Source organism: Aythya fuligula, chromosome 3 (assembly GCF_009819795.1).
Source record: "Aythya fuligula isolate bAytFul2 chromosome 3, bAytFul2.pri, whole genome shotgun sequence".
NCBI classification, from domain to species: Eukaryota; Metazoa; Chordata; class Aves; order Anseriformes; family Anatidae; genus Aythya; species Aythya fuligula.
Window position 1 is genome coordinate 177,962 of NC_045561.1, and position 23,363 is coordinate 201,324.

General features: G+C 45.6%; 1 protein-coding gene across 3 annotated transcripts in view; it reads right to left on the bottom strand.

The window, feature by feature from the left end:
- Positions 1-23,363, bottom strand: part of RIN2 (Ras and Rab interactor 2) — a 182,233-nt gene that overhangs the window by 143,923 nt on the left and 14,947 nt on the right. For all 3 annotated transcript variants that reach the window (XM_032183768.1, XM_032183770.1, XM_032183769.1), the window contains exons 3-4: positions 18,793-18,877; positions 16,778-16,881 (exon numbers count right to left, since the gene is read on the bottom strand). In XM_032183768.1, coding sequence (XP_032039659.1) covers positions 16,778-16,881; positions 18,793-18,877 — 189 coding nt within the window. The remainder of the gene's footprint in view (positions 1-16,777; positions 16,882-18,792; positions 18,878-23,363) is intronic.

The window sequence follows — 23,363 nt, forward strand, 5'->3', positions numbered from 1 at the left end:
ATCCTCCATGAAACAACCAAAAATTTCTCCACCAGGTGGTTGTGAGAGAGGGAAATGACTTGACTAGACACAGCAAAACCTGCCTAATCTGTCTTCAGACAGATCCTTGTATGCCAGATATTTATGATAATGACTGGACTGTACTACATTTACAAAATTATAGTTATTAGCCATCATGTCACTTGTGTCAGTTCTGGGTAGATATAACAAGAAAATCTATTTCACCATGCTCAGGTAAAATGTAGTATTTGGGAGTATCACAATGGGGGTTGACAAGCTCCATGGTTGGTGATAACATTGGACTCATGATGATGAAGCCATGAGGAATGTAAACAAGTTAGAAGGAACAAAATATGAGTGATCCACTAGATGCCTTGCTGTCTCAAACTGTTTATTCTCTGACCGTTAAGATATGGAAGTTGCTAAATGTTTGCTGTTGCAGGGCATAGTTGTTAACCAATAAATAGCTAGTGGGAAAGTACCGCTTGTAGAGCTAATGGTACAAGAAGGGAGCCTGTCCTCAATGAAGTTGTTGAAGTTATTGATCCCTAAACTTACCCTAGTGTCCATGTGGTCATTATGCCACAGTAGTAGGTTTTGCTGCATTTTATTCGGTTAAATACAGATTAACCCTCATTAGGTTCATTCAAATCTCAAAAGGCATAGTGGTTACGGAGATATGTACGTGAATGAGACAGAAGTAAAGAGATTCTTACAGTTCCTACAAACAGCAGGAAACATTTAAAATCTTTGAGCTTTTCCAGACATGAACAGACCTCTGGGGCAGTTCCTCAAAGCCCATACATCATCACGGAGATTGGCACCAACTAGACAAGGCCACCATCTGCCATGGAGATGATGACTCTCTTAGAGACAGCTCTCCTGTAACAGAGCTCTTCCATCCTCCCAGGCACGTACACCCCATGCAGATAGTGCCCAGCCTCCCTCACCAGATACACCAATGAGCCTCCTCCAGCACAAGCGGAGCACCATATGCTGGAGCTCGTGCCTGGTCTCACTCGTTGTGGCTCATGTGCCCCTGTGTGGGTGTATGTGCAGCTGATGAGCTGCTCCTGGATGTGTTGGGTGATGGCAGTAAGGTCTCTGAGCATTTGGAAATCGGTCCAAGACCAGAGTGGGCTGGTGACCTCTGGGCCTGCTCATGCTTCCAGGGACAGCTCTGCTGGTGACCACAGCAGACTGCTCAGGACAGTCCAGACCTTGGGGCACCCCTTCCTGTCCTGTGACTGAAGCACTATGCTGAAACACCCCTCATAAGACGGCAGCTCTAACTGGAGAAGTTAAAAAGACCTCTCAGATGTCATGCTGCCCTGGCACCTGTCATTCTGTGGGGAAAAACAACAACAAAAACACCAAAAAAACATTTATTTCTGGCTATCCTGACAGCAGCCTGGGAAATTCTGACTTCTGAGAAGCTGAATATCACTGGACTGTCTTTGGTGAATCTGTCACAGGCCTTGCCCTCTGCGACAGCCCTGGGGGAAGCTTGATCTTCCAGGTCTAAACTTCCCTTGACAAAGCATAGGCTCTGCCTTTTAACTTCGCAATTTATTATTTCAGGAACTTCTTTCTCAGCTCAAGTAATTACAAGGATCCTGCCACCCACCTGTTCACCCTCACTGGTCATGATATCAATGAAGCATCACATATTAAAATGAGATAGTGGCACTGCCTTATTTATATTCATCTTTATATTTAAATAGGCTATACATTCATCTATGACTTTAAACGAGAAGCCACTGGAGAACCTCTGTGCACTTCCTGGGAGATATCTCCCCCCCATCTGTTATACTGAAGAGCAGTGTCAGTCTGGAGGGGGAGGTATTCACTTGGGATGAAGCAATGTAGGAGTGATTCCTTATTCTGCTCCCAGCCCTACAGCTTAAGCTCGGATGAATTACATAAGCAATAGAATTACGTACCCAGTCTACAGTCCAGAGAGAGGAAGCAGTGCAGGTGCAGAGGGGGCCGCCCATGTGTCCTCCCGCCTCAGTGGCTCCTGGTTCTCCCTGGAGGATGTTTTACCTATCACCTCAGTTGCATCTTCCCAGCAGCAGTCTTCATCTACAGTCTGCCTTGTGACTTCTGGCCACGAGCACTCCCTCCACAAGGCCTTTGCAAATGGCATTTTGGGGATACTTTTCTAGCACATTTTGAACCTTCTCTGAGGGAATTTCATCTCAACAGCATCTCTCTCATCTGCCTAGTAAAATGTCCCATGAACTGGTCTCACAACCTCACCTGTTACCGGAGAGGACAAATCCTGCCAGATGGGACAGCGACATCTCTGCTGGCTCCATTCAGCTCTGGAGGCAGTCCTGCTCCAGGATGCAGCCAAGGGTGGCGGCAGGTACCCCCTGCCCAAAGACAGCCCGAAAGCACCTGGCAGCGTTCAGCCACCAGGAAAATTAGCAAAGGGAGCACTAACAGTTATGTCTGTGATTCAAAGGTGGCAGACTGTGTGCTATTTGAAAGGTCATGGCCAAAAATAAGATGGGAAATAGCAACCGTGTGTTTAATATTCTACACATGCTTTCTCTCTCACTTGCTCTTAAATGTATCAGTCCTACGGCAATTGTAGTGAAGATACAAGGCAGGAAAGAACTTCGTAAGATAATTACTGCCGTCTTTCAGAAGAGCATACAAGAGAGGAACTGCCTGACCATCAAGACCTGCGAGGTAATTTTCACAAAACCTACCACATTTTGGGAGTTATTACATCCCACCTGCAATTAGCAATAAGTCAATCAGAAGCTTATAATCATTAGCTGCAAAACAAACACTGCAGAGATCACAGGGTGTAAGCTTCCCCTGGCCGCCCCCAAGCAACTATCTGCCAGACCCAAACAGACCCAAACCTGTGAGTCAGTGCCACTTATTCCCACTTTAAGGTCCCTGGGGGGAATCATAGAATCACAGAATTTCTAGGTTGGAAGAGACCTCAAGATCATCGAGTCCAACCTCTGACCTAACACTAACAGTCCTCCGCTAAACCATATCCCTAAGCTCTACATCTAAACGTCTTTTAAAGACCTCCACCACTTCCCTGGGCAGCCTGTTCCAATGTCTAACAACCCTTTCAGTAAAGAAATTCTTCCTAATATCCAGCCTAAAACTCCCCTGGCTCAACTTAAGCCCATTCCCCCTCGTCCTGTCACCAGGCACGTGGGAGAATAGACCAATCCCCACCTCGCTACAGCCTCCTTGAAGGTATCTGTAAAGAGCAATAGGGTCGCCTCTGAGCCTCCTCTTCTCCAGGCTGAACAAGCCCAGCTCCCTCAGCCGCTCCTCATAGGACTTGTTCTCCAGGCCCCTCACCAGCTTCATTGCCCTTCTCTGGACCCACTCAAGCACCTTGATGTCCTTCTTGTAGCGAGGGGCCCAGAACTGAACACAGTACTTGAGGTGCGGCCTCACCAGAGCCGAGTACAGGGCTCTGGTCACCTCCCTAGCCCTGCTGGCCACACTGTTTCTGATACACGCCAGGATGCTGTTGGCCTTCTTGGCCACCTGAGCACACTGCTGGCTCATATTCAGCCGACTATCAACCATCACTCCCAGGTCCTTCTCTGCCTGGCAGCTCTCCAACCACTCCTCTCCCAGCCTGTAACTCTGCTTGGGGTTATTGCGCCCCAGGTGCAGGACCCGGCACTTGGCCTTGTTAAACTTCATGCAGTTGACCTCAGCCCATCGGTGCAGCCTATCCAGATCCTCCTGCAGAGCCTTCCTACCCTCAAGCAGATCGACACATGCGCATAGCTTGGTGTCATCTGCAAACTTACTGAGGGTGCACTCGATGCCCTCATCCAGATCATTGATGAAGATATTAAAGAGGACCGGTCCCAGCACCGAGCCCTGGGGAATGCCACTAGTGACTGGCCTCCAACTGGACTTGACTCCATTTACCACAACTCTTTGGGCCCGGCTATCCAGCCAGTTTCTAACCCAATGAAGCATGCGCCAGTCCAAGCCAAAAGCAGCCAGTTTCTTGAGGAAAATGCTGTGGAAAACAGTGTCAAAAGCCTTGCTGAAGTCAAGGTAGACCACATCCACAGCCTCTCCCTCATCCACCCTGCGCGTCACTTTGTCATAGAAGGAGATCAGGTTCATCTAGCAGGATCTGCCTTTCATAAACCCATGCTGACTGGGCCTGATGGCCTGCTTGCCCTGCAAGTGCTGCGTGATGACTCTCAAGAGGATCTGCTCCATGAGCTTCCCTGGTACTGAGGTCAAACTGACAGGCCTGTAGTTTCCCAGGTCTGCCCTCCAGCCCTTCTTGTAGATGGGCATCACATTTGCTAGCCGCCAGTCAACTGGGACCTCCCCCGATAGCCAGGACTGCTGATAAATGATGGATAGTGGCTTGGCCAGCTCCTCTGCCAGTTCTCTCAGTACCCTTGGGTGAATCCCATCCGGCCCCATCGACTTGTGCACATCCAAGTGCCGTAGCAGGTCACCAACCAGTTCTTCATGGATAGTGAGGGCCACATCCTGCTCCCCATCCCCTTCCACCGGCTCAGGGTACTGAGTATCCAGAGAACAACCGGTATTGCCGCTAAAGACTGAGGCAAAGAAGGCATTAAGCACCTCTGCCTTTTCCTCATCTCTTGTAACTAAGTTTCGCCCCGCATCCAGTAAAGGATGGAGATTCTCCTTAGTCCTCCTTTTTGTGTTGATGTATTTATAGAAACGTTTTTTGTTATCTTTAACGGCAGTAGCTAGATTGAGCTCCAGATGAGCTTTGGCCTTCCTAATTTTGTCCCTGCACAGCCTCGCTACATCCTTAAAGTCCTCCCTAGTGGCCTGCCCACTTTTCCAAAGCTTATAAACCCTCTTTTTTCTCCTAAGATCAAGCCACAATTCTCTGTTGAGCCAGGCTGGTCTTCTTCCCCGCCAGCTCGTCTTTGGGCACGTGGGGACAGACCGTTCCTGCGCCATTAAGATTTCCTTCTTGAAGAGCACCCAGCCTTCCTGGACCCCTCTGCCCTTCAGAACCGCCTCCCAAGGGACTCCACCAACTAGTGTCCTGAGCAGCTCAAAGTCAGCCCTCCGAAAGTCCAATACAGTGGTTTTACTGGTCCCCTTCCTGGCCTTGCCAAGAATAGTGAACTCCACCATTTCGTGGTCACTCTGCCCAAGACAGCTCCCGACAATCACATCCTCCACCAGTCCTTCTCTGTTTGTGAAGAGAAGGTCTAGCGGGGCACCACCCCTGGTAGGTTCACTAACCAGCTGCGTCAGGAAGCTATCTTCCACGCTCTCCAGAAACCTCCTAGACTGCTTTCTCTGGGCTGTGTTGTGTTTCCAGGATATGTCTGGGAAGTTGAAGTCCCCCACGAGTACAAGCGCTGAAGATTTCGCAACTTCTGTCAGTTGCCTGTAGAACTCCTCATCTGTCTCCTCATCCTGGTTCGGCGGTCTATAGCAGACCCCGACCAAGACACTAGCCTTGTTGTCCCTGACAATCCTAACCCAAGGGGACTCGACCTTGTCATTCCCAGCCTCGAGTTCTACAACATCGAAAGACTCTCTAATATAGAGAGCCACACCACCACCCCTTCTGTGCTGCCTGTCCCTTCTGAAGAGCTTATAGCCAGGCATTGCAGCACTCCAGTCATGAGACTGGTCCCACCACGTCTCCGTGATGGCAACCAAGTCATAGCCTGCCTGCCGCACGATGGCTTCCAGCTCCTCCTGTTTGTTACCCATGCTGCGTGCATTGGTGTAGATGCACTTCAGCTGGGCCATTGCCTTATCCCCCGGCCTTGCCATTGTTCCCCCTGGCACAGCCCCAACAATCCTTGCTTCAGGAACAGACACATCAGTGAGAGCAGGGTCCGAACAACTCTGGGTATTTTGCAATGAGCTGGGGTCAGAGAGCTACAGAGGAATGAGAAACCACAGTAAAGAAAGGCATAGTTTGCAGTGCTGGACAGCCCCATTTTGCAGGTGAAGGAAGGTGAAACTGACTGCCAAACCACTAGGCAAATGCACGAGGGCCCATCTCATGACAGCGCAGCAGAAGTCCCTGACCCCACCCATGTCCCTTTGTAGCATCAAACCACTCTGCTGTCCTGCAACAGCTGAGGTTGAAACTTTAGACAGCTTCGCGCACAGCCAGCCACTGCCGCCTGTGCAGCCTTCTGGGAACACCAGGAGGCAGCTGACAGTCCCTGTGTGGGGACACGTGGCACGTGATGAGCACGTCCTGGACTAAATCCTGGGCAGCAGGCAGAGATGTTTCTTTCTATACCCCACCACGATGTCTCCCTGCTGCTGACATGCAGTGATCACAGCCATCCCAACACCCAGGACATGCTAAGCATCCAGCTGAGTCCCTTGATCATAATCTCTGCCTCCTGGCAAGGACACGCACGTCCTGTGATGCAGCATTTGGTCTTGCACAGGGCTTTGACTGATAGTAAACAACCGTATCCCTCCCCACAGAACTTAAGCAAAACAAAATACAAGCAATTGCCAGGCCCCAAAAAATCCAGGCCTTAAAAATACATATCTCTAAGACAGTAATTGCTGAGCTGCTCTGATCTACTGGGCTCACTGGGACAAAAGATTCTTCCATTTACCAGGCCCCTAATTTTACTGCTGGTTAGCTATTCTCTGCAGAGTTCAACCATCTCTCCAGATCCCAGTTCATACATTGCAGATCGACTAAATCTATTGTCATTATTTCCCCAAGAATATTTGCTTTTTTTAAGCAGCTCTTGGTATTTTCATTACTGTGGCAGCAATCCGTCTCTGTGACATTATCAGAATGGAAATAGTGGACACTATCCAAACCTCAGGACAAAGCCAAAAATATTTCCCTGCTCCACTGGTACTCAAAATCATCCATGAGATGTTCAAACTAGCATGTCTTTTCAGCCAGATTCCTGCAGAGCCAAAGTAGCCAGATCCCAAGGACTTGCATTCACAGACGCCTCTGACCGCGGACAGATCCTGTGGAGGATTAGCAGCAGGGCTCAAAGACAGATCTCGACGTCGTACAGGAAGGTGCACTCAGGGTGACGCTGCCCAGGCTCTTCACACTGGCAAGCCCTTTTTAGACATGCAAAGAGACTTTGTGATTTCCCCTGCTTTTGCAGTAGAAATGAGTGTAAAGCAACTGCATCAATGGTAAGTCTGCAGTATTGATTTCTGTGTGAATTTTGACAGAGAAAACTTGACCTCAAGAGGCAATGGTGTTTAGTGGCCATTAGGAACTGATTTGTTTTGGTGCTGAAGGGAATCTATTTTCAACTCTTCTGATTGCATCCTCTACTTCTGTCCTATTACTGAGTGTAATTCTGTGATGAGAGAGATTTCCTGTCTGCCCACCTGAGCCCTTGCTATCAGCTCCCACTGCACACTCTGGTCACCAGTTTTCAGGCTCAAGAGCTATGTTCTGGCTCTGTATTTGTAAAATGCACGCTACAGAGGAGTCTTAATCCATGACTGCGGCTGCTAGGCGTAGCTGCAACACAAGGACCTTCAGAGAAAACAAAAACCATCATCAGATCCAATCTCACTGGCCTCACCATGCGGTTTCTGGTTCAGTTTAGATGCAGGAGCCAGGCCCCTGACACCACAAAGTCTAGGCTTACTTGCCTCTCTCCAGAGAAATGATGCAAGCCACCCTGCTTTAAGCCACTTTGCTGAACTGGCACCCACTGCAGCAATACTGAGTTCACGCATGCTGCTGGCATAGTTCTGGGAAATAAAGTGACGTTTGGATCAACAAAAGGCTTTTAGAGTTATCAAACCTCTCCAAAAGGAGACCAAATGTCACACCATGGTGTGACAGATACCTCTGACAGAGCTCATTCACCATGCACAGATTGATGTGCATGCAGCATCGTGAAAGAGAAGGCATGACCCACAGGACAAAGGACTTTTTTCAGTGTTTTCTGGGGAGCAAATGAAGTATCAGCTTGGACAATGGCTACAAATTTGCTTTAAATCCACAAGTCCCTGATTCCCAAGGCAACACCGTTTGTGTTAAATGGGGAGCTGGAAAGGAATCCAATCCGTTTTATCACTCAGAGTTAGTCTGCTAGCTGCCAGTGCCAAACATCCCAGCAGGAAAACCCCAGGGAAAGGGAGCACTTTGCTGCATTTACAGCGGTTGAACATTCTCCCCGATTTCCCCTTCAGGGAGCAGTACGGGTAACATAAAAGTAAGGATGCAAGAGGCAGAGGAGCCCGTTCAGCAGCATGCCCAGGAGCTGTGAAGCAGCTTATGTCTGCTGCTAGCCCAACTGCTGGACACACCCTCTTTGTTCTGGAGTGTGCAGGGGCTTTACCAGGGTGTTCAGAAAGGCTGCAGCCTCTGAACTGTGAGGACCTTTCGGCAGCACCTCTATAGAAACTGATGCCTCTCTCTTCTGAAACCCCAGCAACTCCTTTTTGTTCTGCCTGCAGTCTGCTTATTGATGGCCTGACTTTCTGCAGGACAGGGAGTGACTCTACCAACTTCTTCCCTCTGCTCTTCTGATGCTTGGGGTTTCATGCACACATGGTCATTCCCACAGCTGTGTGTTCCTGTTATGTTCCTGTTAGGAATGTGGATCTTGTTTGATTTGTTATTGGGTCCCTTCTTTGCTTTCAAGTCTGCAACAGACATAACAGTGAAAGAGCAGGCCTACAGCCACTAAAAACCACTGGCAGCACAAAATTTCACAGTGTACAGGGCTACAAGAGCAGCATACAGACCCAACAGTTGGCACTATGTTCTCCTTAAACTACTGCTTCACTAGCTAACATGTTTTCTGTTGTTGGTCACTGAACAAAGAAGAGTAACAAAAAACATTCCAGTTCCCCCTGCCTAAAACTCCTCTGCAATCCAGAAGAGAAAAAAGCTCATGAATACAATCTTAAAACCAAAGGTCAGTAATGACCCCAGTCTGAATTACTTGTTGTCTGAGAAATTAAAGCTTAAAAGATTAACATGCATGCAAGTGAACTGTATGACACAAATAGCTTAAAAATAGATTACGAAAGTCCCAGCCTCTTCAATAAAATGGGTTCTACCTGCTTATTAAACCTCTGTTCATAGTTTTCTCTACTCAGCTCTTCACTATTTGCAACATTGATTTCTTAGGTATATTTACACACCCTGAAATAAAGCTGACTGCATATCAGCTCATGATTTTGAGAGGCATTTTTAGTTTACACAATGGCTTACCATGACTTGGACAGCGGAAGAAACTTCCAAATTGTACTTTCTCAGGTAAAATACCACTGAAGCAGAAGAAAGCAGAGCAGATTGCCAAAGTAGTCCTTTTTTTTTTTTTAAACGCCAGTATAGCAGTATACATGAGGAATGACATTTGACCACCAAATAGACCCCTTGACTGAAGAATTAACCAGAAGAGTCCCTAAAAATACAAGAATGTTTCCAACACAGTAAGTCTTTGGCACAATCCAGCATCAAGGTACACTGCAACCGGAACAGCCAGTCCCAACCTAGGGAAGGGTGAAACAGGGAAACTGGAACTCAATTGCCAAACACAGCTATTTAGATGGTAATTAACAAATTCAAGTTATGCACATTAAAAATGATTGCTTAATGCTTGCAGCTCATATGGCTGTATCACTTTCATTTATGCACTTTTCACCAACCTCTCCTAATCCTTCATCCTCTTCTGTGCAAGAGGCTGCAGTACAGTGTTGGATGAGGACAGAGAAGGACTGGATAGAGCAGCAGAGCTGCAAAAAGCAGGAAGAATGTAGATGGAGGAATTTTTAAAACTGAACAAACTCTGCTTGGGCTGACTTGAACGTGAATGTGAACTGAATTAAGCAAGCATTGCCTGCTTCCGAGAATCCCACATCCTTGCCACCAAGGATGATGAGAAGGCAGTGGAAGGAGATGGAAGAATTTGTGAAGCACAAATATGAGAGTGAGAGAAAAGACGACAAAGAGACTGAGGCTTGGATGGGACCCTGGGATAAGGTCAACCTCCCCATATCTATCCAGGGCTATACTGTTGACTTGCAGTCATGGAAAAATCCTAATGTGAACTGTCACAACACAGGCGGAAGCCTCCATGCCTGAATCTCTGCCCTGCTATGCAGCACTCACTACCATGAAGCACTGACAAGCTTCTATTTGAAGGGCTGCATTTTATAGCATTGCAACTCTTGCAGCATTCTCTCACTTTCTTGTACCTTCTCTTTGCCAATAGAAAGCAAATAAAACAGACACAACAGTCAAACAGATGGTGTTTAGGATATGTGACTTAGCTGTACAATTGACAGATAGCATCCCAGGTATACTGACAACAAAAGAAACAGCTATAGAGACATCCGTTCTGCAGCACATTAGCATTTGGGGAAGCAAGAACGGTATTAAAGTATTTAAAGTATTTTATCTTAAAGTATTTCCATACACTAAAACCATCTATAGCTTAAAAATTGCACCTACTGACTAGATGAAATTAGTCAAACCTTCCTCTGTGTATGTGTGTATGTGCAAGTAAGACAGAATCAGAATATTACCACAGGATCCAAAAAGAAAGAAAGAAAAGCTTCTAAGGCTCACAGTCACAGTCAGGTAGGCTGCACTCAGTCATCCACATGGGTAAACTTTATCTTTCTCTCTAAGTACGATTTGGTTGGGGATTTCAAAACAAATCAGAGATTTAGTTTCTCAGCTTCCAGAGGCCCAGTTTAAGATACTGTAAAAGTCTGATTTTCAGAGTGTGCATGCTAGTTTAGAAAATCCAGCCTTTGCATGTAGCTTTGGTTTGGCCATCCAAAAATGGAGGCAGCTTGAATCAACTGTCACTTTTTGAAAACTAGTCCTTGTGTGCCAAGGATAAAGACCTTGGGAGATTTCATTGCTCTTATCAGTGAGAACAGACAGAAAAATCCGTGCAGTTCAGAATCCTCACTAGTGACCTGCAAAGTGTCATCAACACTAATTGGAAGAGAAAATCAACCTACTTTCAGGCTACTGAAGCACACTTTCCTACTTTTCAGTAGCAAACCATGGCACTAATACTTACAATTTAGAAGAACCTCAGTTTCAAAATCAGTAAGAAGCCAACCAATTCTTAGGGTGGGATGGGTAGAGGTGTCTCTGACTTGTACTATTGTACTACATTTTAAACTTTTTTACATGTACATTTTCTGTATTGCTTAAAGACAAGCAAGGGAGACAAGAGGGTTTATAGTACTTAACACTAACAGAGATATCTTTATGGTTGCTTAAAGCAATTTTGCTTGCATTTATTAATCCTTCCCTAGAGCTTGCAACACAAAATTTCAGCTCTGGGCTAGCGCAAGACAGCTACATGATTAATCTCCCCAGTCTGTTGACATTATTCAAACCAATCCAATTTCCATCTCGACTCTGTCCATTCTGTCTGGGCCACAAAGAAAAAAGGAGCACAACAGTACATTAAAGCTGATTTTCATCTACATCAATTGTTTTTTAGCATAAGAGCAGGTCTTCAGGAGACTTACAACACTACCACAGTTATTTTGAAAACCCTAAAACAAGGCGTAACAGACGGTATAAACAAGTTGTGTGGCTTTCAGACACCCATCCTGCAAGCAGATCACTGTGCAGAAATGAATTTGGCTGCAATTACTTGCAGGACTGGGGCTCTAGCTACCAAGCTGACAAATTCCTTAAAAATCCAAAATTAAAAACATAAATAAAGAAATTAAGTGGAAGATTTTCTAATTACTGCCTTGCCTGAGTGCCTCTGGCAGCCTGCTCCCAAGCTATTTTAGACTAGCTGCTAAGCATGAAACACTTCTCCCTGCTCCTCCTTTTTTCCTTTTGCACTGCATTGGCTCCTAGCAGCTGCTTCCCACTTGGGAAGTGCACAAGATACAGGGCTCGGTGTTGGACGAGCGAAGCGTGAGCAGGTGCCTGTAGTCCAAGTGGCCACAATTTCCACAGCCACTACCACCTATCTGAGCAGGCTCTGAGCATGGAGCAGGAAGCCTCCTACCTGGAAGGCAGAGATCAAAAGCAACATACATGTGTGTTGGACTGAGACGTAGCCTGAGACCTGCTGGGGACCTGGAGCAAGGACAGCATGTGGGCACAGGGCAGAGGGTGTCTATCCCTTTTAGACTTGCTGTGCTGGATGAGGGAGCCTTGCTACAGGCCCTTTAAGGACAGGAGATTCATCCTGTAAGGAAAGCTCTTCGCTAGGCTTTAGGAGCCTCTTGGGGAAACTCTTTTTCTGCTGCAATTACAAAGCAAGGGCCATGTGGTCCTCTGGCCACAAGCCACTTGCAGGCAGAGGAAGGGCTGTGCAAGATGTGTCGCAGGCTCCAGCATGAACTGCCTGCGAGGTACACCATGTATCCAGCTGGTGGAGGACATCAAACCAACAGAAAATGTGATTGCCTTGGCTCTCAGGCAGGCTCCTGTGCTTACCAAGGTGCCTCCCCAGGATGGATGAGGTTAGCTGGGAGGAATCAGACCAAACAGCCACAGGGAAGAGGACTGGGGAGAGGAGAAGAGACATAGACCTCTGTGGGACTTGGGGAAAGACAGGCACTTGAGAAACAGGTATAGGGTGGATCAATGATCTGGGGGGGAAGCTGGAGAAAGTTCTTCTCTTGAGCCTCAAGAAATGATAGAGGGGGAACAGAGAGACAGATCACACAGAAAGAAACCTGGAGTAGCTGGTTGCTTAGCAGAAACATGATTATACTAGTGAAACCAAATACTACATGTGACATGATGAGGTATGTAAGTCACTTGCTAATTCAGACAAGAATGGTCCTAGAGATGAAACCTTGGTTCATGATGACTGAGGTGTTTAGTGCATGCCTTGTAGAAAGTAGAGCATATGTTGGGACCTTGGAGAAGAAAAGGGTTTCACACTGCTAAAGCAGCTGAAAGCTCACTGGGAGAGCTGAGCTATGAGCAGCCACTGCCACCACACTCAGCCCAGCAAGGAAACCCTTGAGCAACACTGAGCTGGAGCAGCAGGAGCAATGGCAGCAGCATCCAGAGCCAGAGGGAGCTGCTCTTTGAGCAAAGGAAATGCCACAGGATGCTATAGGTTCAGCAAGAAAAACAGACCCATGCCAACTCTAATTGGCACCTAAAATGACAAATTTTTATTTTGTCTTTAATCTCTCTGTGCTTTGTTTCCCCATCTTCAAAACACCTCTTCATCTCACAGAGGTTTGGGGAAAATTAATTAATTGTTTATCAACTGCTCAGATACAATAGCAATGAGATCAGCAGAAGTTCAAGAGGAAATTAATAATTCTGCCTCTGGAACGGGGTTTGAATAGAGCCTGGTAAATAAGGCAGAAGGGCACACACTGAATAATGAAGAGAAAACAAAATAATGAATAGCTGCTCATTAAAGTGAGCAAAGTCCATTCTGTGCACTGAAGGAGGCAGAGAGCCTGTGGAGAAACCAGCATGCGATCATGTAATTAAAGACCATATAATAATGCATACATGGTGTGTGTGGGGGGGAAATTAAGGTTGTGCAAGAAACCTTAATGCTGCTATTTCATAACCTTTCAGTGTTTGACTTTCAACCTTAATAATGCTCTTTTAATGCAGTTTTTAGGTGCATAGTGTCATACAGAGGTGTGGGCACCATACTTTCCAGTTCCAGCAGTGGGATGTCTATTCTGATTTACTGAGAATCGTGCACTTACTAGCCATTAAAGGCTTAGAAAAATAATCAGAGTTGGTGTTCAAGTAAATGCATACCAACTTTTTGGGGCTGCATATTTCTTTTTCTTTTTTTTTTTTTTTTTTTTTACAACAAGATGCATGTAGCCAAACCCAGTATTTTCTTAAGCCAAAGAATAACATGTACAACATAGCACATGCAGACTACAGCCTAATGTAAAAATAAAACATATCCTGGATAGAGATATTTTTGAATTCATTTTTTTACTGGTCAAAAAAATAGGCTTTCCTATTCTACTGAATAGTTCTGCAAAAAAGAGTGTTTACAGAAATGTCCCCTACAAGCTTTAGCTCTGGGTCTTCCAGACCATGAGCATTTCGCGCTTCCAAGCACTCTGCCACCCATCAATCACCCTATAATCTGGATCCGGCACAGAGATATTTCTCCGAGCTCCATGCCACACACCGTGAGTGAGGACAAAGCAGCACTGCCACGGTGTTTAGTGGAAGAAGAACAGACACAGGGGGGCGCATCAACCTTTCTGGTCTACCCTGGAAATTCTGAGCAATCACCACCCAACTGCAGAGCATTCAATGACAGGTTTTAAGGAACGTGAAGGACACCTAAGCACCATTGGATTGGAACTGCATGGGATTAATTCTCCACTTATCCCACTTCACCTGACAAAACTGAAAGCATTCCAGCCTCAAGCAGAAGTGCTTTAACACAGCTTTCTAGGATGATGGGAGTCCCAGAAAACTGTGTCTTTGTGAGCCTTCGGGCAGGCTCAGGAGACAGCAAATTCTGGCTGGTAAATCCCTGCCCACTGACGCACTGGTCCCACGTGAAAAACAGAGGACTCTGTCTGCTGACTTCTCAGATCTGAGCTCTGAAGAGAAAACCCTACCCTGCCTGAGCTGGAGCACAGCAAGCAGCTGAGACCAACAACCTGCTCCAGACTCACCTGGCCATTACAAGGCAACTCAAATCCGTCATCCAGGTCCATTAATTATGTTAGAGCATGTATAGAGAAATTACTGATAAAAAAATCCTCTCAGTAATAACAAAACATGCACTGAATCACACCAATAAAAGCAAATGACTTTTTGATGAAGCATTGAGAGTGGAAAAACTGAAGATCACAAAATAAAACAGACAGTTTTTGTCAGTATCAGAATTATTTAAACTGAGGTTTCCTATTTGCTCACTTAAATCATGATTCCAAACAGTGATTTAAATTATTCCAATTCTCACAAATCCATTCCAGGTTAAACTGCACCAAACAAGCAAAATGACCTGATGAAATCACACAACCATCACTAGTGGAACCAGGGAAAAACAAAATCAGGATAAACCAGTCCAAATCTCAGTTCTCTGAAAAAGGACTCACAGACCGTGCGTGGGATGATTAGGACAGCCAATCCTTTTCTGAACTTCTGAAAGATATCATGCCTGGAAGACTGAAGGCATTTACGAGAACATTTTGTCTGTGTTGTGCCCTCCAGAAACAAACACCTCCCATCCGCCAACAAAGATGACTGACATCCTCTGTCAACTCCCAAACTCCATCAAGCCTTTTCCACTAAAAGCTGTTATTTGTAGCTAGTTTTTTTTTTTTTTTTTTTTTTTTTTTTATCATGTTTCGGGCTTGCAGTTAATATTGTCAAGAACAAAAACTGGAAGAATTAGCTCCTCTGTCATCGTGCTAAACAGTTAATCTTCTTCATTTGATTGAAAAAAGCAACCTGAGGAGACAGTCCTACTGATTACAGGAGAATACCTCTGGGGAACACAGCTTCAAGCACTGGGAAAGCTTCGGTAATTAAAAACTAGCCTGAATAAATTAGGCTTTCACAGTAAGAGTTACAGCAGAATGACTAATGCATTGAGCAAGTGTGTGTAGCTTTCAGCTGTATGTTCCCATACAAATCAGGGAGCCCAAATGGCTTAAAAGTACCTCTGTGGATTCTTCCCCAAGCCTCCCCATAATGAAAATGTTTATCTTCATCCTGAAAAACTTCATGGTTAAGGCAAATAAAAATGGATTATGAAATTTCCTGGGAAAGCCTGAGCTCTCTGCTTGTTTTCTTGACCAAGTCATAGAGGCCCCTCCTTTTAGGCTTTTCTTCCAGAGCTAGTTATCCTTTTGCTCTTTATTGATTCTGTTATCCTGCCTAACCTCTTTGCAAAAGAAGTCTGTACAGTAAGATTTCAAAGAACATTTTACAAGATAATAAAAATACTGGGCATGTTGGCAAGTGCTAAGGTGAATGCAGATTTAGATGTTTAATTATACAGAGTCAGTCATGCCTGCAAATCAGACAGCAGCTCAGATCTCACAACTTAATTACTTTAATTTCAGATGAATAACTCGTTGTCATATTTAGTTTGACACACCGGAAAACAGTTAGAAATTATACTAGGGGTGAACAGCCTTACTGCTAGTAAGGTAAGATTTCTTGCATCCTTGGTATTATTCAAAATTTGACTGGACAAAGCCCTGAACAACCAGATCCAACTCTGAAATTAGCCCTGATTTGAGTTGGGGCTGGTGGGGTGGTCAGGGGCTCTAGATCAGAGACCTCCATGGGTCTCTTCCCATGTAAACCATCCTGTGAATCTGAGGACATAAATAAGAGTTAAACTACAAGCAAAGACTGAATCTTTCTTGTATAATTTCCTAAGTCAAGTCAGTTGCCAACAACATCTCTCACACAAAAGGCAGCATCAAATATGATGCTCCAGAAGTGTCATGATTCCTTTGGAGGCATCTTTCACAGTTCATTGAACTGCATTTTTACCAGCCAGGGGCACACACATTTTCTGGCTCCTTTGGTCTAAAAGAACCAGATACAAACATCACAACACATCTTTCAATAGCTAGCAAGAGGATCTGTTAAATAACCATCCATTATTCCTTTGACCACTCATATGTCTTGGGCAGCTTAAAACATCCAAGCTGACATTTGCTATTCTGCCTTTCATTTCAAAAAATGCAAGAGGAACAGTATAGGACTCTATTAAAAGAACAAAACCAGAGAACTTTGTGGCAAGGTTGTGAACCTGGCAACTGATTTCACAGTAGAGCCAAGGCATGCAATAACTGTTAGGAATCATTAAATGTCTCTTACCTGTCCTGCAAAAAGTCCACACACACCAATAATACAGAGAATGTTAAATACAGCAGAGCCTACAATGGTTCCAACGCCTACATCTCCTTTTGTGATAAAAACACCTGAAAAACAAGTTCAAGGCAAGCTGTGTAAATTGGAAAGTACAGAGTTTTTCCTCTAAAATTGCCCCATTAATGAATATAAAGGCATGCACCAGTTCTGTTATTTTTACTCATATTTAATAGGACAACTTGCACAGAAAGGTACTAGGGTGAATAAAGGTGGTAGAACTTGCTGTGGGAATTCAGATGTATTGTCTAATGAAAACCAAATGCCTTAGACATTTCTAAGTCACCAACCTCCTGGTCTTGCAAACCAATGTTATGGCAATATACATTACAAAAGACAGTAAGCTCCATGAGAGCATCTTATAGGACACAAATCTGGAAGAAACTATCTCCTGTAAGGCACCTCCTTACCAGTGCTCTGCTCTTCCCCATATCCCCACCCCTACTGATTACAACAATAAGGGAAGTAGGAGCATGAACTGGAATAGAATCAGAAATGTCTGGCCTCTTGTTATTTGCAAGCTGAAAATGATGTTGCTCAGAATAGGTTATGGGGCTATGTTACAAGCTCCTTTCAGAGCTCTTCTGTCAGATTTGGTTAAAATTGGCCAAGGAGGTTAATGGTGAGGGAGAAGGGAGATGAACTGACAGACACATGCATTGTGGTACTGCATAAAATTTTTTCCTTAGAAAGTCAGCCTAAAAATAACACTCCATCTCCTGCTAGTTGTCAGTCTGTTTAAATTCACCACTTGCTTTTAAGTTTCCAGCAGTATTTTTCTGGCCAGTGCAGTTTAGATTTTTTTTTCTCCACTTTTCCCTTCTCTGAGAAATGTGTTACCCAAAAGTAGGCATGCCCCAAATGACATTCAGTATCTGGTGGATTACACCACAGCAAGATTTTTAGGGCTTCTCTGAGCTGCCTGAAGGAGTCTGATTTTATTTTCGCCTTGCTGGTGTGCAAGCCCAACTGCATAGGCTTCCATTTTAGCTTCCTAGGTTCTGAGGCTTTGATCATCTCTCTCTGCAGAGTATGCAGCTTGGTGTGAATTAATTTGTGCTCTGCCTCTGGTAGATGTGACTGAAATAGAAGGATCTTCTAGAGAAAGTATCTAAGCTCAGAAGAGTTCAATCACTTCTCCTCAGTGACGGAGAGGCCACCTTAACCTCCCATCTATTGTTCTAAAGATTACCTACCACTGGAGATGAGGGTGTATAATACTGCAAGAACACTTTCACCTTTACACCTGTTAGTATACATACAGAATCATAGCAGCTCTCTTGACTGAAGTCTCCTCATAGCTCAAGGCTGTTGAAAGAACACGCGAGTCTCCTCAAGCTACACACACCCAAGTACTGCTGAATCTCTTGATCACACTTCCCATAAGCAGAGAGCTGCAATGGTAGTGCAATGTTCTCACCAACCTGTTGCTGTGAATAAGGGTCTCAAATTCTCTTTTCCTCCTGCTGTGGCTTTCCCTGAAGGAAGCAGTGTTAGACAACTAACTACAGCAGAGGTGATGGCAGAGAATGTCCATCTCAGGACACTGAGAGTTTGCCTGGGGACCAACCCAGGATACTGAAGGCACTAAGCTGTAGAGGTGGTGCAGCAAACAGCATAGGAAGGTGAATAGGAAAGCTGCACATGCAGAGATCAGTGCTCTGCAGTTTGGCAGTGCTACAGCAAGGGAAGGCTAATAGATAGTTAAGGTGAGCTGCCTGCATTTCTGACCTTGGTTTGACTGGTCAAATTGAACTACTTCCAGCATAGCTCTGTTGTGAAATAACGGTACATTTTTTAAAACTCTTCATCTACTGAGGATTTCCCACAATTAATCCTGTGAGTGTCCATGAGGAAAGGGGTCAGGCATTATGACAAACATTATAGGTGCTTAGTAATCCCATTTCAACTCTGAAAAACACTGAGGGAAAAGAGGAGGTTTCAAGAAGCAGCAGGTTAGTTACCTATGACAGATGTAAACAACTCAGGAGCGGAGCTGCCAGCTGCCATGAAAGTTGCCCCAGCCACATCTTCGCTAAGATGCAAGCGCTGCAGAAAAACACATCAGAGTTACTGATTACAACACTGACAGATCAATGGAATTCAACTAGAAACATTACACTGTCTGCGAAGAGTGGGAAAGTGCCAGTATACATTTAAAAGTTAAGCATGGGGGAGAAAGTCATCAAAGGCATATATACAAGTTGTGATATACACAGTTTATCTCATCTACTTTGGCCTGTAATGGGCAGAGCTGGAGCTCAGGCTCAGTCCAACCCCTGACCTTCTTCCCTGAATACCATTTCAGCCTTGTGAGATTTAACCTCTCCTCACATCCCTTTCGCATAGGTCATCATCAAGATACTTACCTCCTACGGCCTTCCACTAGATGTGCCCAGGGACTGTTCTTATTTAAAACAGTGATTTCTGGAAGGAAAAGGACCCTCTACTCCGGAATTTTTGACATATGCTGTTTCCAAAGATTTACTTGGTTAATTGCTTCCTTTATGTTTTCTGCATTCCCCCTGCTCCATCTGTACAAGTTACTGTTCAGCAAATGTGACAAAGCTCTTAAAGACCACATGACTTTTTGGCACCTTCCACAGTTTAATATGAGTAGCTAAAAAAAGCCACCCCCTGCCATATGGTCATAAATTGCTGAGTTGTTACTACACAAAGCTGGCTTACTCACATGCGTGCAAGTCAGCGGCTGCCATTTTACAAGCAAGGGGAAGAGAGCTGAAAGTGGTGGAAATATTTCCCTAGCAGAACCGATGGTTTGAAACATCACAGCCAACCTGACAGGCCAGAGGAAGCCTTCCTCTCCCCTCTGCCTTTCTCAGCTACCCAGGGTTTCTCTGAAGGTCTTTCATTATTAAAGTATATTTGCAGAGACAAGGCTGCTCCCAAACATTGCAGGAATCCCCCATCTCCAATCTTACCTTGATTGAAGATCCCATCATGGATACTTTAAGCTTGTAGGAAAACTTAACTCTGCCCACTGACCATACTCACATAATAAAGAATTGTGTGTATGCTTCAGGGACAAGTGAAAAGAACTGCCCTAATCAGGAATGCTTTTTAAACAGGAGACCACTGCATTGCTACACTGTTATAAAAGCTTGTGGAACCTGATAAAACATGGCTTTATGGAGGATGATTTTAGATAGATTAAAACTATTCTAAAAGAAACTCATAGCAACAGAAGTAGATTCCCGTAGACTGAATTCTTCTGCAGAGTTCTCAACGGATGTACATAAATGGTCACCCTACAGTAATCAATCCACACCTAGATGGTACCTTTTGAAAAGAACACCAGTAAAAGAAACCATCAGTGTTTTCTGTGGGGATGGTTAAACTTAAAGCCATCATAAGTTCCCTTGAGGATAATTTATTGCAATACATATGATGATTAAGCTAATATAATAGACCAGAAAATACTGCCCACTGCACGGAGTCAAAAACATATTCTCTGGTATTTGTAGACTGCATTTGCAGTTGACTTTACTATGTTAGTTTTGTCATGTAAACACATTGACACATTGTAATACCAATAACAGAGAGTAAGTGGACAAATATAAGTACAAATTGTTTTAGAAAACAAATGAAAGTCAGGGATTTGGTTGCAAGTACATCTGAACTAAGACAGAACATGAATGTCTATCATAGCAAGTGTTCTTGAACAAATTCTAATCTCTATGCACATATTTGGGAGTATAAATGCCTAGTTGATTTAACTTAACAACCAGTTTCCAAACTAGATGGAGCTAAGCCAGAAAAGGGGCAGGGATCAAACCTTCCCCTTCCTAGAAAAACAGGCAAGAGCAACTACTACCAAAGAACTACAGAGGCCTTTGCAAAGTGATTTCCCATACAAAATCATTTTGTATGATTTTCCCAAAAGCATTTTCCCATACATTCTTGAGTGCTAACATCAAGGACCAACCATGAAAAGCTGGATGTTTTGAAGGTGAGCTGCTCTGGACTGATAAAATGAAAAGTTGGTTGGAGCAGGAAACAAGAATGCTTATGTCTTTTGCTATCATGTAATTGCAGAACTGCTCAATTATACATAAAATACACAAATAACAAGACAAAGGTCAGCTATGGGGTTGGGTGGTTTGTTTGTTTGTTTTGTGTGTGTGTGTGTGTGTATTTTTCTGGGAGAAAATGAAGTCGGAGCAATAGAAAAAATAAAATTCTGATACGCTTATATGACCCATTTTGATAATCTCTAAAGACACAGTATCTTTCTTCTGAACAGTAACTTCTTAACAGAAGTATGCCAGACATACTATTCTATTGCTATGCTTTTTTTCTTTCACACACAATTAGGTAAAGCTTATTATCACCTCATTTTACTGGTGGTGTTGTGTTGAGGGATTTCTTGAAACAGCAAAAATCCCATGGCTTGCTGTAGCTGAGCAAACCAAGCTACCAGGGCAACTATGAGAAGTTCCCATGACAGTGTTCCCACATCGCCCAATTGAGGAATTCAGGAAAATATTGTTACCAGTAGCTGGCCTCAAGGACAAGGTCTATGTGACTGCTAATCACAAGGGGGTTGTTTTCTTGCAGGTGGGGTTGTTTTCTTGTAGCTGTTTGTCTGAGTGCTTTTGACCAATAATCTTGTGTGAAACACTGTCCACCCCTGTTAAGTTCTCTATAAAAGTTAGGCTATTCAGGCAATAAAATGGAGCATGATCTGACTCTACTGGTGTCTGTCGTGCTTTCGGCTGTGCTTCCTGCAACATATGGCGCCCGAACAGGCTGAGACCTGAACAGGACCCGAACGGAACATCGCAGCTTCGCCGGGACAAACATCGCAGCGCAGCGGGACACCAGCGGCGCCGGCACATCCGAACGCAGGTAGACCAGGAGACCAGCGGCGCCGGGACCAGCGGCGCCGCGACCTCGCCGCGCCGTCGGGACTTCGGAGCGCCCATCCGACCGGCGCTTGAGCGGACCGGACACCGGCCCAGAAACACGGTACACAGGACTCACGGTGAGGCGTGGTATTCCCGCTGAGACACGCGGAAAACCGCGGGGAACGGGGTTTTGCGGCGGGACGTGGAATTGCGGAGGGCCGCGGGAAACGGAGTTGCGGCGGGACGTGGAATTTGCGGAGGGCCGCGGGAATTAGAGTTGCGGCGGGACGTGGAATTTGCGGAGGGCCGCGGGAAACGGAGTTGCGGCGGGACGTGGAATTTGCGGAGGGCCGCGGGAATTAGAGTTGCGGCGGGACGTGGAATTTGCGGAGGGCCGCGGGAATTAGAGTTGCGGCGGGACGTGGAATTTGCGGAGGGCCGCGGGAAACGGAGTTGCGGCGGGACGTGGAATCGCGGAGAGACGCGGAAAAAGGAATCGCGGAGAGACGCGGAATCGCGGTGAGACGCGGAATCGCGGAGAGACGCGGAAAAGGGAATTGCGGTGAGACGCGGAATCGCGGAGAGACGCGGAATCGCGGTGCGATACGGGCCATCCGAGATCGAGTTGCTACGGGAGACCAGAGGCGTCAGTGGACAATGGCGGCCGACCCTCACCGTGTGGCGAGTCGGCACAGAGCAGAGGGGCGGAGATCAGGACTCTGCAGCCTGTCTGACGTAACCATGGAGGCAGCGGCAGCAGCGGCTGTGCTGCTTCTCTCTGGCATTCTTTTTATAAGAAGTTATCTTGCAATGCAAAAAAAGACTATTCGTCCCCAGATCGGTGTTATAACTATGTTTCTGGATAACATTCCGTGGGGTTGCCACATTCTACAGACTATTAATGACGATTTAGCTCTATTGCAGGGCAGGAGAGCAGAGAAGCAGATTACACCGCCAAATGACCACCGTCAGGCTCGTTCACAAACAGCTTCTAGGGTTGCAGCTGGCACGGCCTGCAGCCGTATAGCAGACGTTACACTCTCTTTCCTAACTAGTAATCATGTGTCTCATCCATTTGTGGTGAATGGTCAGTGGCAAAAAGAAAAGGGGGAGAGTAAGGGGCGACAAAGACGGAAACGGTGCCAGGAGGATGCCACTGACACTAACAGCATGGGTAATAGGAGTAGTATAAGTGACACAGGTGACGGTGCGGGGCGGCGGCAGGCGCTGCCGCGCTGCGGGGCACTCTGCCTGCTGCTCGCCCTCGCCGGCCTGTGCACTGCTGCCGACGGTGCTAGAGCAAAATGTGAAGACTGCTCAGATGGCAGTGATGAGACTGCTTGTGTGAAGAAGACGTGTGCTGAATCTGACTTTGTGTGCAACAGTGGTCAGTGTGTGCCAAATAGATGGCAGTGTGATGGGGATCCGGACTGTGAAAATGGGTCTGATGAGAGTGCTGAGCTGTGTCATACGAGAACATGCCGGGTAAATGAAATCAGGTGTGGTCCTCAGTCAACCCAGTGTATCCCAGTGTCCTGGAAATGTGATGGTGAAAAGGACTGCGACAGTGGAGAAGATGAAGAGAGTTGTGGCATTGTGACTTGTAGTGCAGCAGAATTCACATGCAGTAGTGGGCAATGTATTTCCAAAAGCTTTGTCTGCAATGT